This window comes from Hyla sarda, chromosome 1, assembly GCF_029499605.1.
Source record: "Hyla sarda isolate aHylSar1 chromosome 1, aHylSar1.hap1, whole genome shotgun sequence".
Taxonomy (NCBI): domain Eukaryota; kingdom Metazoa; phylum Chordata; class Amphibia; order Anura; family Hylidae; genus Hyla; species Hyla sarda.
The window spans coordinates 19,221,705-19,241,999 of record NC_079189.1 but is presented as its reverse complement, the minus strand read 5'-3'; the positions used below and the strand labels follow the sequence as shown (position 1 = coordinate 19,241,999).

Here is a 20,295-nt window from a genome sequence, read left to right as displayed (position 1 = left end):
GGGCAGATGAAATCCAACATGCCCAAATTGTCTTCCTCCAATATCATCTGTTGGGGAAGAGTTGGAAGGCCCCCATTCATATTAGTCAGTTGGCCAAAGTTGTCAACTTTTCATTTATGTTTATGGGCACCTTCGGTGTATACACTGTTGGCCTATGTGTGACACCCAGTGATTGTCATCTACACAAAGCATTTTGAGTGTTCTGACAATATGTTGTAAAAGACAAGGCTACAACTGCTGTAGATGCCCAACCACATGATCAAGGATGAGATATGTAACTAGACATAGCACGTGGGGGGAAAAAAATCATCATTAGTTGTGTCAAATGTGTTTAGTTTGGTTGAATATTAACAAAATATATTTTGCATTTTTCTTCCCGAAAATAGCAGCGAAAATAATTTGGTCCCTATCTGGAGAGGTTCGAGAAGGAAATGGAGTAAATCTAACCTGTTTTCTCAAGACTATGGCAGACAACAGAAATTACTCTTACAGCTGGTATAAAAACAACGTCCTGTACTTGGAAGGATGGAGGAGTCTATTACAAATTCCACATGTCTCCAGTTCCGATTCTGGATTTTATTATTGCAGAGCGTGGAACAATAAGAGCAGCAAGAGCTCATCGGTGGTCAGCCTGAACGTTGCGTGTGAGTATGATCTTGTGATCATGTATATCAAGGAAAAATGGCAAAAGCATTTCTAAAAAAATAATAATAATAATAAATTATGGGGCTACTCCAAGGCAAGGACTTTGATTTGAGGAATGTGATGTTGGCTGTAGGGGCTGATCAGAGGTGATGACATCACACATGGGGTAGGGCTTAGAGTTTGGAGACAAGATCCAGCCACACCTCCCTCCTGAGACAGCAGAGGATGATGCATTGTCTTGTGAGAAAGGGAGGAGCTTGGGAGTTGCTGAGACAACACCACACTGACAATGGGAGGACTACACAACTTCCTACCAGGGGTAAATCAAGCAAAACATGCTGCACCTAGAAACATTTTTTATAATATTATATTAGTAAGTTATACATTTTGGGAGGATAGATTTTTTTCAGATACAATTTTATGATACCAAAATACCCCTGTAATATACATGTATGATCTTAAAGGGGTACTCCGCCCCTAGACATCTTATCCCGGGGATCCCGTCGATGGGGACCCCCTGGATCTCGGCTGCAGGACCCACCTGTTGCGGCTTCCGGAAACACTGGAGGCTTCGGATCCCGACCACGGTGACGTGAGACCGTGACGTCACGACTCCACCGCCATGTGATGTGATGCCCCACCCCTCAATGCAAATCTATGGGAGGGGGCGTGACAGCTTTCAAAGGCCCCGTGATCGACAGTAATCACTCCGGGGACTGAACACACTCCGGGGACTGAATTTAACGGGGGGCGGCGTACAATATCACGGGGGTCCCCAGCGGCGGGACCCCCGCGATCAGGCATCTTATCCCCTATCCTTTGGATAGGGGATATGATGTCTAAGCACCAGAGCTCCCCTTTAAATATCATGTTTTTAATATATGTGCCCCAAAGGACTTGCAACCTATTCCTGAAACCACATACATCTTTTTTATCTTGCACTGCTCAGATGCACCGAGGAATCTCCAGGTGATGTCCTTTCAGGACACGGCAGAGGGAAAATCCGCCTTCATCCGCTGCACTGTAGACAGTTTCCCACCCGCTGAAATGTCACTTTATAATGAAGATCGACTGGTTGCCTCCAGCAGATACACCGATTCTGTGAATGAGCGATACCGGGTCACATCATCCCGTAATGAACTGACAATGAATATTAAGAATCTAAAGATGGAAGATGAAGGGAAATACAACTGTACCTCCCACAATAGTGTTGGATCAACATCTAAATCAATGGTTTTCAATGTGCAGAGTACGTTTCTCATTCTACTATAAAGTCCGTTCCTTATCATCTCATGATCTGATATATTATCTGAATGTATCCTAAAGTTTCAACGTAGAGAAGGAAGAAACGGAGCACACATCTGGAAATCCTGCTGCCATGATTTATTCAAAGTTCATGTAGAACATACATACGACATCTTCCCCACAATACGAGCAGTGGTGAGAGGCAGGAGCGTGCACCTGGACGACAGCCACTGTTTCACGCCATTCAGCGTTTCATCAGGCCCCGGTAACCGGGGCCTGATGAAACGCTGAATGGCGTGAAACCGTGGCTGTCATCCAGGTGCACGCTCCTGCCTCTCACCACTGCTCGTATTGTGGGGAAGATGCCGTATGTATGTTCTACATGAACTTTGAATAAATCGTGGCAGCAGGATTTCCAGGTGTGTGCTTCGTTTTTCCTTCTCTACGTTGATCCATGTCTATCTATATACATCTATACGTGAAACAATCCCTTCCTTCCGGTTCTGCTGAGGACTTACACCCCACTACCTATACCCATCAGCTTTATCCTATAATAGTTCAGTCAGTGGTGCCCGACTCCATCTATTTATTTGTTTGGTATCCTAAAGTTTGCTCATTCAATACATCACTTCACATTTTATGATATTGTCCCATACACCCAGCGTGTCTGTTCAGTTGACATACGTTGTTGTTAAAAAAAAGGTACTCCGGTAGAAAACTAGCTGCCAGAAAGTTAAACAGATTTGTAAATCACTTCTATTTAAAAATCTTAATCCTTCCAGTACCTTCAGCTGCTGTATACTACAGAGGAAGTTGTGTAGTTCTTTTCAGTCTGACCACAATGCTCTCTGCTGACACCTCTGTCCATGTCAGGAACTGTCCATGTCAGGAACTGTCCAGAGCAAGATCAAATACCCATAGCAAACTTCTCCTGCTCTGTGCAATTCCTGACATGGACAGAGGTGTCAGTAGAGAGCACTGTGGTCAGACTGGAAAGAACTATACAACTTCCTGTGGAGCATACAGCAGTTGATAAATACTGGAAGGATTAAGATTTTTATATGGAAGTAATTAACCAATTGATTTAGAAAAAATGTTTTCCACCAGAGTACCCCTTTAAGCATAGGATACAAAAGAAGAAAAAAAAAAGAGCACTTCATGTGCAGGAGATAATACCCAAGTATTCTGCTTACCTAGGTTGGTTGTGGAAGTTAAAACCACTATTCAAATCTTGCATATAATCAGAAGTTGGCCCTGTCACCCCTTGTTGCCATCAGCCCTCCAGATGTTGCCTTCAGCACACAATAGACATTCAGGATCCCTGGCAGGATAGATACTATACGACAAGGGGTGCTAGGAGTTGGCATCCCACCAATCAGATATTGATAGCCTTTCCTGAGGATAGTGGGCACTCACCAATGCAGATGTGTGACAAGTTGCTGTATTGAAAGGTTACTTACAGTGCTTCCCTGGAGGACTCATGTCTGTGAATACTGGCATCAGGCCGGCTTCCACAGACACGAGCCCACCATGGACGCACTGTATGTAACCTTCCAATATAGTAACATGTCGCCCATCCGCATCGGTGAGTGCCAACTTTTCTACTTTATCAAGTCTAATTTAATATCCCTTGGCATCTGTCGTTTTTATCCAAATAAAAACTGTTAGTTAACAGGAGAGTGAATTCAGTGGATTTATCTTATTTACACTGTAGGTTACCATAAGTGGTGGAGGACCATCTTCTGTTAGAGATCAAGGGTACTTGAAAATCGATAGAGTATTAAAAGACAATGAAGGAGAGGAGAACACCAATACCATAGTAAAAAAATTTGATTTAATATTTTAAACCCCACTTGTCATTTCCTTTTTTTTAGCTGCAAGAGTTTTGGTGTCTCCATCTACGGAAGTTCTGGAAGGTTCCCAAGTGACGATGACATGTAACTTTATGAAGACGCAGTCAGAGCTGACCGAAAAAATCTGGTACAAGAACAGCAGGTGGCTTAGTAAGACCAGTGATGACAAACTGGTGTTTGACAATGTAAAGGACAGTGACACTGGGTATTATCACTGTGTTGTGCAGGGAACTGAGGACAGCAGTGTCTCGCCATCCGTCTTCCTTCACGTGTCTTGTAAGTAAAAAAGTAAATATTTCCTAACGTTTTCTCATCTGAATATTTCAACCAAAATAATCCAACATCCCCGAAACAAAAGAAATTCTAAAAACAGATTCAAGAATTTATTAAATGTGAGAAATCTAATCTAATCCCCCCGTTTCTTAATCACAGACTTAATATTAAACTCCAAAAATATGTATCCTCTATCCGCCCGTTTTTGTGAGGTCGTGATCATGGGGGCCTCAGCAATCAGACCATCTCCACCTACCACTTATACTGTGAATTGGTATTAAATGTCTAACTTGGCAAAGTCTCAACAAGGACAACCCCTTTCAAAATTAGGCCAATAGGGCAAGCAGATGACTGCCATGGGTCCTACTTCCAGCAGCCCTGACAAAGAGCTGGTTATCTTCCCATAAAGCGGCCTCTGTAGGGTGATTGTAATATTTCATCAAAACCATTCCGATAAATGGCCATCCTTGTAGTCCAAGGATCAGTTGAGTCGACCAGAGAGTAAGCCGCTGGTACAGATCAGTGGTTTGTTGTAGATCATAGAGGGGTGTTTTGAGTGGGAAACCTCTCGCTAAGAAGGAGTAGCACTCTTTAACAACTAACCATCCAATGACCTTTTTAGAAGAAATTGTTACATTTACATATAAAAATGTGTACCGTATATACTCGAGTATAAGCTGACCCGAATATAAGCCGAGGCCCCTACTTTCACCCCAAAAACCCAGTAAGAGTTATTGACTCAACTATAAACCTAGGGTGGGAAATAGTAGAAAACGGAAGATGTCCAGCACCAGGAAGGCAGGTAAAAACTTATTTATTGAGGTACAAAAGTGACAAACAGCATATCAAGGAGCGTAGAGCCTACGCGTTTCAGGCTAAAGAGCCCTTAGTCATGGCATAAAAACTTTACAGCACTGTGTTCTTTTATAATAAAATACATTAGAATCACATGATCTGAGCAGCAAAGTAATGGATCATCTAAAAAATGCGGCATGGAGTTGATCACAAAACACTAAGACTGTTATACATAGATAGACATGGTGTTCAATACACGTGTATACAAGACAGCCACAAGATTCAGTTGCACTAATACTTATATTATCGTAAGCAAAGTTGTAGTCTGGCTAAATAGATGGACCATATTTACTAGTTACTTCTATTATTAAAACGTTAGTATAAGGTCTTGTCTCAAATTTAACCCTTGTGGTTCTCTCGTGCCTATTTACAACCCCTCACTAAGGTCACACCCAGCTATATCAGGGATACTAAACATGTCTTACAGGTAATGGAGGGTATTAGGTGGAATTCCGCATGTGCATGGGCCACGTGTGATGTGATCTCCCTTTATCCATCCATTCCCTGGCCAGAGGGCATCAGAGCATTGGCTAAACATATGGATACATACAGCCGATACTTCCCTGGTTTGAAGGAATTTATTTTAATGGCCACGGAATTTTTGTTGAAAAATAATTACTTTATGTTTGATGGCCGATTCTTTCTTCAAACCAGGGGAGCATCGATGGGGGCTAAATACTCCCCATCTTTTGCCAATATTTTTATGAGTCAGTGGGAAGAGGAGGTGATCTTCTCAAACAGTAATCCATACCAAAAACAGATAAAATGGATGGGGAGATATATAGACGATCTCATTTTTGTGTGGGAAGGTTCGGAATTGGAGTTTAAAGAGTTTGTACAATACATTAATAATAACAATCTGAACCTTTCCTTCACCTACTATTTTTCGCAGGAAAGCATACCCTTCCTGGATGTATGTTTTTCTGTGGATAATAATAGGATTGTGGCGGCCCCCTATAGAAAGGAGAACACAGGGAATTCTATCCTAGAAGCCACATCATGCCATCCCCAACATGTTCTCCGCAACATCCCCTATGGGGAATGGTGCAGACTAAGACGCAATTGTAGCAAACAAGAAACATTTATACATGAATCGGACCTGCTCTTTAATAGATTACGGGAAAGAGGATATCACCCGGAGACACTCAATAAGGCTAGAAATAGAGCGGCCAAACTAGATAGACAGGATCTTATTGCACATGGTACTAAAGACAAGGAATTTACAACGAGACAGGACAGGGCTCATCCCCCTTTCTTCATCACACAGTACAGCAAACAATTTCATAAAATTAGGAATATCATTGAAAAGAATTTACCTATACTGCATCAAGACACTGTTTTATATAATCTTTTACAGGACAACTTCAAAATGGTGTCCAAAAGAGGTCCCTCTTTGGAATCTATTCTATCACCCAGTATGTTTTGTGGTGCTGACAACAAACATACTGGTACGAATTGGTTGCTTCATGCAGGTAACTGGAAGTGTGGGCATAATGTCTGTATCACTTGCAGTTACATGCAGGTCAACAAGGAATTTAAATCATATTCAAATACTAAAACTTTTGTTTTGAAGGATTATGTTAATTGCAATACAAAAAATGTAGTTTATCTAGCGTCCTGCACATCATGCCAATGCCAGTATGTAGGTTGCACCATGAACTCCCTGAAGACTAGGATACGCAGGCACATATCTGATGCAAAAAATACTTTGTCTTTTAATAGTAATATTTCTGCGTTGTCCAGGCATTTCAGGGATGTTCATGGAGGCAACATGAGTACATTACAAATCATGGGCATAGAAAAAGTTAGGAAACCGAGACGGGGTGGGGATTTAAGGAGGATGGTTCTCAACAGGGAATCGTTCTGGATATTCATGCTAGGCACGAGAGAACCACAAGGGTTAAATTTGAGACAAGACCTTATACTAACGTTTTAATAATAGAAGTAACTAGTAAATATGGTCCATCTATTTAGCCAGACTACAACTTTGCTTACGATAATATAAGTATTAGTGCAACTGAATCTTGTGGCTGTCTTGTATACCCGTGTATTGAACACCATGTCTATCTATGTATAACAGTCTTAGTGTTTTGTGATCAACTCCATGCCGCATTTTTTAGATGATCCATTACTTTGCTGCTCAGATCATGTGATTCTAATGTATTTTATTATAAAAGAACACAGTGCTGTAAAGTTTTTATGCCATGACTAAGGGCTCTTTAGCCTGAAACGCGTAGGCTCTACGCTCCTTGATATGCTGTTTGTCACTTTTGTACCTCAATAAATAAGTTTTTACCTGCCTTCCTGGTGCTGGACATCTTCCGTTTTCTACTAATTGCACGTGGAAGGGAACGCCACCCTGCCGGTCTGCAGCACGGAAGCCAGGATACGGGGATAGAGCAGCACCTTTGCACTGTTGTCTAGGGTGGGAAATACATCCTCCCCTCCTTCATTCATCCAGACCCCCGTCATTAACACCCCCGTCATCATCCCCCCCTTCATCATCACCGCCTGTCAATCCCTTCTCAGTGAAGACCACTGCGGCCTCCGTCATCATCCAGACCCCCCTTTAGTTTTCTACTCACCTCCCCTTGGTGGGAAGGAAGGGTGAGCTGGTCCGTGCCATCTATGCTGCAGGGACCGTCCGGTGGGGAGGGTTAGTCGTTCCGGGCTGTCCATCTTCACCGGGAGGCCCTCCGCTTCGGGCCGGCCCTGGACTAGTGACGTTGCCAACGTGACGTCCCTGCAAATGAACGTCCCTGTGCGTCGTCGTCAAGGCAACGTCAGTAGTCCGGGGCCGGCCCAGAGCGAAGAAGAGGGCCTCCCGGTGAAGATGGACAGCCCGGAACGACTAACCCTCCCCACCGGACGGTCCCTGCAGCATAGATAGCCCAGACCAGCTCAACCTAACTTCCCACCGAGGGGAGGTGAGTAGAAAACCAAAGGGGGGGGGGGTCTGGATGACGATGAAGGCCGCAGTGATCTTCAACCTGCGGACCTCCAGATGTTTCAAAACTACAACTCCCACCATGCCCGGACAGCCGATGGCTGTCCGGGCATGCTGGGAGTTGTAGTTTTGCAGCATCTGAAGGTCAGCAGATTGAAGACCACTGATGAAGGGATTGACAGGCAGAGAGTTCACTCGAGTAAGAGCCGAGGGGGGCGTTTTCAGCATGAAAAATCGTGCTGAAAAACTCGGCTTATACTCGAGTATATACGGTATATAAAAATGTGTGCATGTGTTCTATTGCTAAAACTAAGACCCCACTCTAGAGAAAATGATATAATTGTTTTTTCCTAGATGGCCCACGAACACCAGTGTTGTCATCATTTTGGGAAGCACAGAGCGGACAAACTGGCATCATTCAGTGCTCGGTAGACAGCGATCCTCCTTCCAGCTTGGCTTTGTACTTCAAAGAACGGATTATATGGTCATCTGACACCATGGGATCCCCAAGTGGCAGGATAAAAGTATCCTCTTCACAAAATATGGTAAAGATGGAGATCGATGACGTCAGGCTGGAGGATGAAGGAATGTATCTTTGCGTAGCAAGCAACCATATTGGAGAGTCAAGAGCGACGGTCAACTTCACTTCACAAAGTATGAAATTCTGCTAATAATTTAGCTTTTCTCTTTCTGACCTTTTTTCAGGGTCAAAATATCTTTCCTCTAAAACGAAATATAAAAAAATAGATATAAACCCCTATAATGTATTTCCTGTTGCCTATGTAGCAGCTATATACAAAGATTGTGATCAGTCACATCAGTCCCCATCCACAATAGAGCTTAGTAAAAAATAACTTATCCAAAAGGATAGGGGATAAGTTGTAGATTGCAGGGGAGGTCCAAGTGCTGGGACCCACCGTGATTTCCTGAACGGGGCCCTGGCAGTCTACTGGAAGGGGGCGTGCCGTCCCCCGCATGGAGCGGCGGCTGACACGCCTCCTCCATGTATCCCATAGAGATACATGGAGGGGGTGTGTCAGCCGCAGCTTCCTGCAGGGTTCGAAATGGCCGCTTCCGACACAATGTCAGGTCCCCGTTCAGGAGATCACAGGGGGTCCCAGCGCTCGGACCCCCCGCAAATTATAACTTATCTCCTATCATTTGGATAGGGGATGAGTTATTTTTCGCTGCACTACCCCTTTAAGTTATGTATCTCACATACACACTTACACCCTAGGACCAATGTTTTAAACAGAAATGGGCAAACTAGAGGGAGAACTTACAAACTCCATGTAAATGTTGTCCTTGGTTATGCAAAATCCAAGGACCAGTGTTGGATTTGTAGTACCTTTGACCCACCATGGGAATTCATTCTTGGGGCCCACACTTCAGCTCCCACCCATTGATGAGAAATACATAATTTGCATCCTCCCCCCCCCCCCCCGCCCACAACAACATAGGTGTGAAACAATTCTCAACATATGACATTGAATACATCTAATACAGTTCCCAAATAATATCAGTATGCAAGTAAAAAATATTATCACCATACATATTACCATCATACTGACCAAATCTTAGTAATAACAATATTACCAATAATACCACTATATTGGGGACAAATAATGCCATCACTCCATGGCCACATATTGCCACTGCATAGTGAGTGAATAATATGCTGTTACCAAATAATGCTGTCAATATCACGATGATCACTATCATACTGTTACTAAATACCCCCCCATATAGTGATAGATACCAGCTGTTACATCCAGGGACTGGATCCATCAGGGGATGTCTTCACTGGTTAGAGTTGGTCACTTTCCCTTTCTTCTCCATTCTACCATATTGACTTCTTCCAACCATGACTCCTCTCAAGAGAATCTTCCAGACAAACATCTTATTCTCCTCACTTTTCCACCCCCTTTCTTTTATACATATCAAAAACATGACTGTTTTCTTCCAAAAACAGCGCCACACCTGTCCTTTGGTTGTGTCTCGTATTGTAAATCGGATCCTATCATTATCAGAGCTGAGGTCCAATACCAGGTGCAACCCATGGATCGGGGAAAGGTTTTTGGATCATAATACAATGGTAACTGGTATTTTAACAATGAAAATTATCCTTTTCTGAGTGTTCGGACCCAGACCAGTTGCCAAAGCAATCCGGGAGAAGTGCCTGCTTAGAGCGTTTACTCCTGGTTCTGTGTCACATGACTGACATGGTCTTATTATGGAAGTCTATGGGACCGTTTCGGTCTCATAGACACAGAGCGGGGAGTGAAGCGGCAGCAGCTAGGATGTGTCAAAAGGTTTTTTCATAACAGCAGGTAAAAGGTTAAAGGGGTACTCCACTGGAAAAAAATAATTATTTAAATCAACCGGTGGCAGAAAGTTAAACAGATTTGTAAATTACTTCTATTTAAAAATCTTAATCCTTCCAGTACTAATCAGCTGTTGTATGCTCCACAGGAAGTTCTTTTCTTTTTGAATTTCTTTTCTCTCTGACCACAGTGAACTCTGCTGACACCTCTGTCCATGTTAGGAACTGTCCAGAGTAGGAGCAAATCTCCATAGCAAACCTCTCCTGCTCTGGACAGTTCTTAAAAATGGACAGAGGTGTCAGCAGAGAGCACTGTGGTTAGACAGAAAGGAAATTCAAAAAGAAAAGAACTTCTTGTGGAGCATACAACAGCTGATAAGTACTGGAAGGATTCAAATTTTTAAATAGAAGTAATTTAGAAATCTGTCTAACTTTCTGGCACCAGTTGATAAAAAAAAAATGTTTTCCAGGGGAGATATATATATATATATATATATATATATATATATATATATATATATATATATATATATATATATTCCTCTAAATATTTTAATAACATTCATCCACCTATCAAAAATAACATTAAAACCACCTCCCTAATATTATGTAGGTACCCCATATCCCCTTTCAGCGGGCCCAGCCATGTATTTGTATGTTTGCAATGGAGGGATAATAAGTCCCTACTGGACTGCTCTTGCAGCGGCTTATCTGCTTGAGAACTGAAGCATTCTTATTAGAGATGAGCGAATTTACAGTAAATTCGATTCGTCACAAACTTCTCGGCTCGGCGGTTGCTGACTTTTCCTGCATAAATTAGTTCAGCTTTCAGGTGCTCCTGTGGGCTGGAAAAGGTGGATACAGTCCTAGGAGACTCTTTCTTAGGACTGTATCCACCTTTTCCAGCCCACCGGAGCACCGGAAAGCTGAACTAATTTATGCAGGAAAAGTCAGCAACCGCCGAGCTGAGAAGTTCGTGACGAATCAAATTTAAGTTCGCTCATCTCTAATTGTTATCTCTCTTGACATCTTCTGTAGAGGGAGTAAATAGCACCTGCAGAGTAATAGTGGAGCAGTGTCTCCATAGTAGGACATGTGTTGTCTGTGAAGAAAAGTGGGAATTACAGCATTACCATACACTTTGTAATAGAGGGGTGTCCAAACATTTGTAATTTTAGGCAATTTGAAGCTCTGAGGGGCTTCATGTCAGTAATCCCACCCATAACAAGCACTGGCAGCATGAAAACAACTGTGCTGCACTGCACAGAGCTGGGCATTGTCTGCTGAGCTTTTAGACACATTTAGGTTCTTTTCTGTATTTCTGAGATTAGAAACCTCCTTTCAGTATACAACTGGTATTTCTTCCATGATCTGTAATTTAATGTTACTTATCCTCTCAGCTTCTCGTCTTCATTTACAGCCACCAGAATCGTGATCTGGCCATCATCGGTGGTCCAAGAAGGAGAAGCAGTGAACTTGACTTGTGTAGTTGCTACCAAGACTGTAAGTGCCGCAACATACACTTGGTATAAAAACGGAGTCATGTACTCAGAAGGTCCCGTAAACACCCTGCAGGTCACTAATGTGATCAGCGAAGACAGAGGAGCATATCACTGCAGTGTTGAGAGTCAACAAGGAACCAAGAGCTCTCAGTCTGTTATTTTGAATGTACTATGTAAGTATACAATGGCTGACTAGTCAAGTTATAACCTGAACAGTATGGATATTTTTAGAGACAATTTAATTAATGTACATAGAAATTTACCTCTAAGTGTCTTAGAAAACATCTGGCACACAATACAGACAGTTGTTTACATAAAAAAGATGAGCACTTGTGATGACTCGCTCTCGCAGACAGGTGCGGTTGCTGTATAGAGGCATGGAAACAGGACTTTTCAAATAAAAGTTCAGTGTTTTATTCACACTTGGCAAACAGCAAACAGTCTTAAATGCAGAACAAAGGAACTTGTGTTCCTTGCGGCATCAAGCAAGTCTTTTTCAAGCCTCCAGGCAGTCTGCTCACCAGCTTCCACACTCTCGTGGATGATCTCCGCATACAGCTCTCTCTGGCAGTGTGAGCTGCAACATGCAAAATCCCCCGAAGCTGGTGAGGCAGCCTAGCTTTAAGGCCAACAAAAGACGGCCTGGATTGTGGGGAATGGCCCCCACCCTACACTTGACCATTCCCAGTAAGAACCATCCAGGATTGGCCTTCCAGCCATACTACGGCCACAGTGTCAGCGCAGCACAGACACTAAATAAATACCAACTCTTACTTCACCAAGGCCAGGAGCCTAGATGACACATAACGCCCATCAACCACCATGCCCTTCACCTTCTCACACACTATAAAAAGTTTCATTAGTGCCCCCAATAATGGTGTTGGGTTTTGCCATTGTTGATAGAAGGGTCTTGTGGCTGTTCATAAACCTGCAGCTACTTTTCCACCCCCTGTTTGATAACAATTCAGTAGTGATGAGCAGCAGGGGCCATATTTGAATTCGCAATATTGTGCGAATATATTGAAGATTATTCATCCTATGTTTGTGAAATTCGCATATTCGCTATGTTCATTCACTTTTTCTTTTTTCCATGCGAAAATTCACATGGAAAATTTGCAAAAAAAATTTGCATGGGAGAAAAAAATCCAGAAAATTTGCATGGGAAATTTGCGTAAAAATTTGCATGTGAAAAATAAAAATTACAGGGCCGGTGCGCCACTGATTGGCGCATGAGGTTTTAATCAGTACCTTCACCTGTGCACTTCCCTACTTATACCTCACTTCCCCTGCACTCCCTTGCCAGATCTTGTTGCCATTGTGCCAGTGAAAGCGTTTCCTTGTGTGTTCCTAGCCTGTGTTCCAGACCTCCTGCCGTTGCCCCTGACTGCGATCCTTGCTGCCTGCCCTGACCTTCTGCTATGTCCGACCTTGCTCTTGTCTACTCCCTTGTACCGCGCTTATCTCAGCAGTCAGAGAGATTGAGCCGTTGCAGGTGGATATGACCTGGTTGCTACCGCCGCTGCAAGACCATCCCGCTTTGCGGCGGGCTCTGGTGAAAACCAGTAGCAACTTAGAACCGGTCCACCGACACGGTCCACGCCAATCCCTCTCTGGCACAGAGGATCCACCTCCAGCCAGCCGAATCGTGACAGTAGATCCGGCCATGGATCCCGCTGAGGTCCCGCTGCCAGTTGTCGCTGACCTCACCACGGTGGTCGTCCAGCAGTCGCAACAGATAGCGCAACAAGGCCACCAGCTGTCTCAACTGACCGTGATGCTACAGCAGCTACTACCACAGCTTCAGCAACCATCTCCTTCGCCAGCTCCTGCACCTCCTCCGCAGCGAGTGGCCGCATCCAGCCTCTGATTGTCTTTGCCGGACAAATTTGATGGGGACTCAAAATTTTGCCGTGGTTTTCTTTCACAATGTTCCCTGCATTTGGAGATGATGTCGGACCAGTTTCCAACTGAAAGGTCAAAGGTGGCTTTCGTAGTCAGCCTTCTGTCTGGGCCACACCGCTCTGGGACCGCAATGATCCTGTCACTGCCTCTGTACACTCTTTCTTCACGGAGATTCGAAGTGTCTTCGAGGAACCTGCCCGAGCCTCTTCTGCCGAGACTGCCCTGCTGAACCTGGTCCAGGGTAATTCTTCCATTGGCGAGTACGCCATCCAATTCCGTACTCTCGCCTCCGAATTGTCCTGGAATAACAAGGCCCTCTGCGCGACCTTTAAAAAAGGCCTATCCAGCAACATCAAAGATGTGCTGGCCGCACGAGAAATTCCTGCTAACCTGCATGAACTTATTCATCTTGCCACCCGCATTGACATGCGTTTTTCCGAAAGGCGTCAGGAGCTCCGCCAGGATATGGACTTTGTTCGCACAAGGCGGTTTCTCTCCCCGGCTCCTCTCTCCTCTGGTCCACTGCAATCCGTTACTGTGCCTTCCGCCGTGGAGGCTATGCAAGTTGACCGGTCTCGCTTGACATCTCAAGAGAGGACACGACGCCGCATGGAGAACCTTTGCCTGTACTGTGCCAGTACCGAACATTTCTTGAAGGATTGTCCTATCCGACCTCCACGTCAGGAAAGACGCACGCTGACTCCGCACAAAGGTGAGACAGCTCATGATGTGAACTCTGGTTCTCCACGTCTTACTGTGCCTGTGCGGATTTCTTCTTCTACCTTCTCCTTCTCAGCTATGGCCTTCTTGGATTCCGGATCTGCAGGAAATTTTATTTTGGCCTCTTTCATCAACAGTCTCGCCAGACCCCTCTACATCGCCTCTGTTAATAATGAAAGATTGGACTGTACTGTGCGTTACCGCACGGAACCCCTCTTAATGTGCATCGGACCTCATCACGAAAAAATTTAATTTCTGGTCCTCTCTAACTTCACTTCGGAAATTCTCCTTGGATTACCGTGGCGTCAACGCCATTCCCCAACCCTCGATTGGACCACCGGGGAAATCAAGAACTGGGGTACTTCTTGCCACAAGGACTGTCTTAAGCCTGCTCCCTGTACTGTCAGTCAAGACCCTGTGGTTCCTCCGATATCTGGTCTCCCCAAGGCCTATCTGGATTATGCTGACGTTTTCTGCAAAAAACAAGCAGAGACTTTGCCTCCTCACGGGCCTTATGACTGTCCTATTGACCTCCTCCCTGGTACTACTCCACCTCGGGGCAGAATCTATCCTCTGTCTGCTCCGGAAACACAAGCCATGTCGGAGTACATCCAAGAGAATTTAAAAAAGGGGTTTATCCGCAAGTCTTCCTCCCCTGCCGGAGCTGGGTTTTTTTCGTTTCCAAAAAAGACGGCTCCTTACGCCCTTGCATTTATTACCGCGGACTTAATAAAATCACGGTAAAAAAACGCTATCCCCTACCTCTTATCTCGGAACTCTTTGATCGCCTATGAGGCGCCCACATCTTTACCAAGCTGGACTTGAGAGGTGCATATAATCTCATCCGCATCAGGGAGGGGGACGAGTGGAAGACCGCATTTAACACCAGAGATTGACACTTTGAATATCTGGTTATGCCCTTTGGGCTTTGCAACGCCCCTGCCGTCTTCCAAGACTTTGTAAATGAAATTTTTCGTGATCTTCTATATGCCTGTGTTGTGGTTTACCTAGACGATATTCTGATTTTTTCTGCTAACCTAGAAGAACACCGCCGGCATGTCCGCATGGTTCTTCAGAGACTTCGGGACAATCAATTATATGCCAAAATGGAAAAATGTCTCTTTGAATGTCAATCTCTTCCCTTCCTAGGATACTTAGTCTCTGGCCAGGGACAACAAATGGACCCAGATAAACTATCAGCCGTATTGGATTGGCCACGCCCCTCCGGACTCCGTGCTATCCAACGTTTTTTGGGGTTTGCCAATTATTACAGACAATTTATTCCGCACTTTTCCACTATTGTGGCTCCTATCGTGGCCCTAACCAAGAAAAACGCCAACCCTAAGTCCTGGCCTCCTCAAGCGAAAGACGCATTCAATTATCTCAAGACTGCCTTTTCTTCTGCTCCCGTACTCTCCAGACCTGATCCATCTAGGCCCTTCTCGCTGGAGGTAGACGCCTCCTCGGTGGGAGCTGGAGCAGTACTCCTACAAAAAATTCTTCCGGGCATGCTTTTACTTGTGGTTTCTTTTCTAGGACCTTCTCTCCGGGGGAGAAAAACTACTCCATTGGTGATCGAGAACTACTGGCCATAAAATTGTCGCTTGAGGAATGGAGGCACCTGCTGGAGGGATCCAAATATCCAGTTATTATGTACACTGATCACAAGAATCTCTCTTATGTTCAGTCTGCCCAACGGTTGAACCCTCGCCAGGCTAGGTGGTCGTTGTTCTTTGCCCGTTTTGACTTTAAAAATCATATTCGCCCTGGTGACAAGAACATTAGGGCTGATGCCCTCTCTCGTTCATCGGATGCCTCTGAGGTGGAAGCTTCCCCGCAACACATTATTCCTCCGGATTGTCTGATCTCCACTTCTCCAGCTTCCATCAGACAGACTCCTCCAGGTCTGTCCACGTCAGTGCCTCAGGATTCTCAAGTGGGGACACTCCTCACACCTCGCAGGCCATGCTGGCATCAAAAAATCCATCCAGCTCATCTCTCGATTTTATTGGTGGCCTACCCTGGAAGCTGATGTTGTTGATTTTGTGCGGGCTTGTACAGTCTGTGCCCGGGACAAGACCCCTCGCCAGAAGCCTGCTGGTCTCCTCCATCCTCTGCCTGTTCCTGAACGACCATGGTCTCAGATTGGTATGGACTTTATTACTGACTTACCTTTATCCCATGGCAACACAGTTATTTGGGTGGTCGTTGATCGATTCTCCAAGATGGCATATTTTATCCCTCTTCCAGGACTTCCTTCTGCGCCTCAGTTGGCGAAACAATTTTTTATACACATTTTTCGCCTTCACGGGCTGCCCACACATATAGTCTCGGATAGAGGCATTCAATTTGTGTCTAAATTCTGGAGGGCCCTCTGTAATCAGCTCAAAATCAAATTAAACTTCTCGTCTTCTTATCATCCCCAATCCAATGGGCAAGTAGAAAGAATTAATCAGGTTCTGGGTGACTATTTGCGACATTTTGTTTCCTCCCGCCAGGATGACTGGGCAGATCTTCTACCATGGGCCGAATTCTCGTACAATTTCAGAGTCTCTGAATCTTCCGCTAAATCCCCATTCTTCGTGGTGTACAGCCGTCACCCTCTTCCCCCCCTTCCCACTCCCATGCCCTCTAGTTTGCACCATGTTGATGAGGTGACTCGGGACTTCTCCACCATATGGAAAGAGACTCAAAATTCTCTCTTACAGGCCTCATCCCGGATGAAAAAACATGCCGATAGGAAAAGAAGAATTCCCCCCATTTTTTCTCCCGGAGACAAAGTATGGCTCTCCGCCAAGTATGTCCGCTTTCGTGTCCCCAGTTATAAACTGGGACCACGTTATCTTGGTCCTTTCAAAATCAAGTGCCAAATCAACCCTGTCTCTTACAAACTCCTTCTTCCTCCTTCTCTCCGTATTCCCAATGCTTTCCATGTCTCTCTCCTTAAACCACTCATCCTTAACCGCTTCTCTCCCAAAGTTGTTTCTCCCACTCCAGTTTCCGGGTCCTCTGACGTTTTTTCGGTGAAAGAAATTCTGGCATCCAAGACAGTCAGAGGTAAAAAAATTTTTTGGGTTGATTGGGAGAATTGCGGCCCAGAGGAGAGATCATGGGAACCTGAGGACAACATCCTGGACAAGAATCTTGTCCTCAAATTCACAGGTTCCAAAAAGAGGGGGAGACCCAAGGGGGGGGGTGTACTGTTACGCCGAGCGCTCCGGGTCCCCGCTCCTCCCCGGAGAGCTCACAGCGTTCTCCTATTCGCAGCGCCCCGGTCAGACCTGCCGACCGGGTGCGCTGCGATAATGTTCCCAGCTGGGATGCGATTCGCGATGCGGGACGCGCCCGCTCGCGATGCACACCCCGACTCGCTTACCAGACCCGTTCCCCGTCTGTGCTGTCCCGGCGCGCGCGGCCCCGCTCCTTAGGGCGCGCGCGCGCCGGGTCTTTGCGATTTAAAGGGCCGGTGCGCCACTGATTGGCGCATTAGGTTTTAATCAGTACCTTCACCTGTGCACTTCCCTACTTATACCTCACTTCCCCTGCACTCCCTTGCCGGATCTTGTTGCCATTGTGCCAGTGAAAGCGTTTCCTTGTGTGTTCCTAGCCTGTGTTCCAGACTTCCTGCCGTTGCCCCTGACTACGATCCTTGCTGCCTGCCCTGACCTTCTGCTACGTCCGACCTTGCTCTTGTCTACTCCATTGTACCGCTCTTATCTCAGCAGTCAGAGAGGTTGAGCCGTTGCCGGTGGATACGACCTGGTTGCTACCGCCGCTGCAAGACCATCCCGCTTTGCGGCGGGCTCTGGTGAAAACCAGTAGCAACTTAGAACCGGTCCACCGACGCGGTCCACGCCAATCCCTCTCTGGCACAGAGGATCCACCTCCAGCCAGCCGAATCGTGACAACTTGCTGCGGCAGGCGACACACAGGTTGCTACCCCTAATACTACTCGTCCACACAGGCTGCCGAGGTGTAACGTGGCACAAGAAGGATGAAACAACTCAAAGTCGGGACAGGCGGGAGGTCAGGGCTGGTGGCACTGTAGCAAGGTCATGTCACGTAGCATGAGGTCCGAAGGCAGGCGGCACAGGAGCAAGGTCAGGAAACGTAGCAAAGGTCAGATACACGGCAAGACAAGACACAAATGAACTCTTTCTCTAAGGCAATGATGGCACACAGATCCGGAAAGGCAATAGAGGAAGTGCTGGAACTTATAACTTCACTATTTAGCAAGAACCAATTAAGGGCGTACTGGCCCTTAAAATTTCTGAGAGCTGGCGCGCGTGCCCTAGGAAGTGGCCACTCGCGCACCAGCAGACAGAAGGAGCAGGAGCGAGGCAGGGTGAGTTACAGACCGGCAGACGCCTGTGACCGCATCCCAAGGTGCAGACAGCTGCGCCACCGGCACCGGGGGGACAGAACAGGGGTGCCAGGGGTGCACTCACGGCCAGCATGTCTGCCTGCAGTATGGTATGATGCATGCATCCCTAACAGTATGGTATGATGCATTTTTTGCATATGATGTCTAACTTTATAAACACAGTTAAAGGGGTACTCCGCACCCCCAGACATCTTATCCCCTATCCAAAGGCTGCAGCACCCACCTGTATGGCTTCCGGCAATGCTGGAGGCTTCGGATCCCGACTAGTGATGTCACGACTCCGCCCCATGTGACGTCACGCCCCACCCCTCAATGCAATTCTATGGGAGGTCCATCAGGCCCCTCCCATAGACTTGCATTGATGGGGTGGGGCGCAACGTAACATGGGGCGGAGTCGTGACGTCACGCTCTTCCGCCATTGTGGTTGGGATCCGAAGCCTCCAGCATTGCCGGAAGCCACACAGGTGGGTGCTGCAGCCGAGATCCCAGGGGTTCCCCAGCAGCGGGACCCTGCGATCTGACATCTTATCCCTAATCCATTGGATAGGGGATAAGATGTCTAGGGGTGCGGAGTACTCCTTTAATCCACATTTACATTACATTCTACGCTTTTTCTCTACAGATCCTCCAAAAAATGTGGTCATAAAATCCTTTGTGGATACAGAGCAAAGCAAGATAGCCATTATTCTAGGCAGTGCCGACAGTAATCCGCCATCGAATCTGTCTTTGTACAAAGAAGGAAAACTCGTAGCTTCTTCAACTGATGGAGGAAAGTCCAAGGAGAGGATGCATGCTTACTTCTCACCAGGTTCACTGAGACTGGAAATCACAAGTGTCAAGTCCTCTGATCGAGGGAGCTATGTCTTGGTTGCTGAGAACTCTTTGGGAAAAAACCAAGCCTCAGTCACCTTTAATGTGGAAGGTAACTAAGAACTCAGCTTAAAATATTAACCACTTAAGGACCTAGGGCGTATGGATACGCCTTGACGTCCTGGTACTTAACCCCTTAAGGACGCAGGACGTAAATGTACGTCCTGGTGAGGTGGTACTTAACGCACCAGGACGTACATTTACGTCCTAAGCATAACCGCGGGCATCGGAGCGATGCCCGTGTCATGCGCGGCTGATCCCGGCAGCTGATCGCAGCCAGGGACCCGCCGGCAATGGCCGACGCCCGCGATCTCGCGGGCGTCCGCCATTAACCCCTCAGGTGCCGGGATCAATACAGATCCCGGCATCTGCGGCAGTTCGCGATTAAAATGAACGATCGGATCGCCCGCAGCGCTGCTGCGGGGATCCGATCATTCATAACGCCGCACGGAGGTCCCCTCTCCTTCCTCCGTGCGGCTCCCGGCGTCTCCTGCTCTGGTCTGAGATCGAGCAGACCAGAGCAGGAGATGACCGATAATACTGATCTGTTCTATGTCCTATACATAGAACAGATCAGTATTAGCAATCATGGTATTGCTATGAATAGTCCCCTATGGGGACTATTCAAGTGTAAAAAAAAATGTAAAAAAATGTAAAAGTAAAAGTAAAAAAAAAGTGAAAAATCCCCTCCCCCAATAAAAAAGTAAAACGTCCGTTTTTTCCTATTTTACCCCCAAAAAGCGTAAAAAACATTTTTTATAGACATATTTGGTATC

General features: G+C 45.9%; 1 protein-coding gene across 1 annotated transcript in view; it reads left to right on the top strand.

Annotated features, from left to right (window-relative positions):
- The window catches only part of SIGLEC1 (sialic acid binding Ig like lectin 1), an 87,984-nt gene that overhangs the window by 50,020 nt on the left and 17,669 nt on the right, over positions 1-20,295 (top strand). The window contains exons 10-15 of the mRNA XM_056552918.1: positions 387-644; positions 1,595-1,894; positions 3,765-4,019; positions 8,173-8,472; positions 11,562-11,816; positions 19,272-19,571. Of these exons, the coding sequence (XP_056408893.1) occupies positions 387-644; positions 1,595-1,894; positions 3,765-4,019; positions 8,173-8,472; positions 11,562-11,816; positions 19,272-19,571 (1,668 nt within the window). The remainder of the gene's footprint in view (positions 1-386; positions 645-1,594; positions 1,895-3,764; positions 4,020-8,172; positions 8,473-11,561; positions 11,817-19,271; positions 19,572-20,295) is intronic.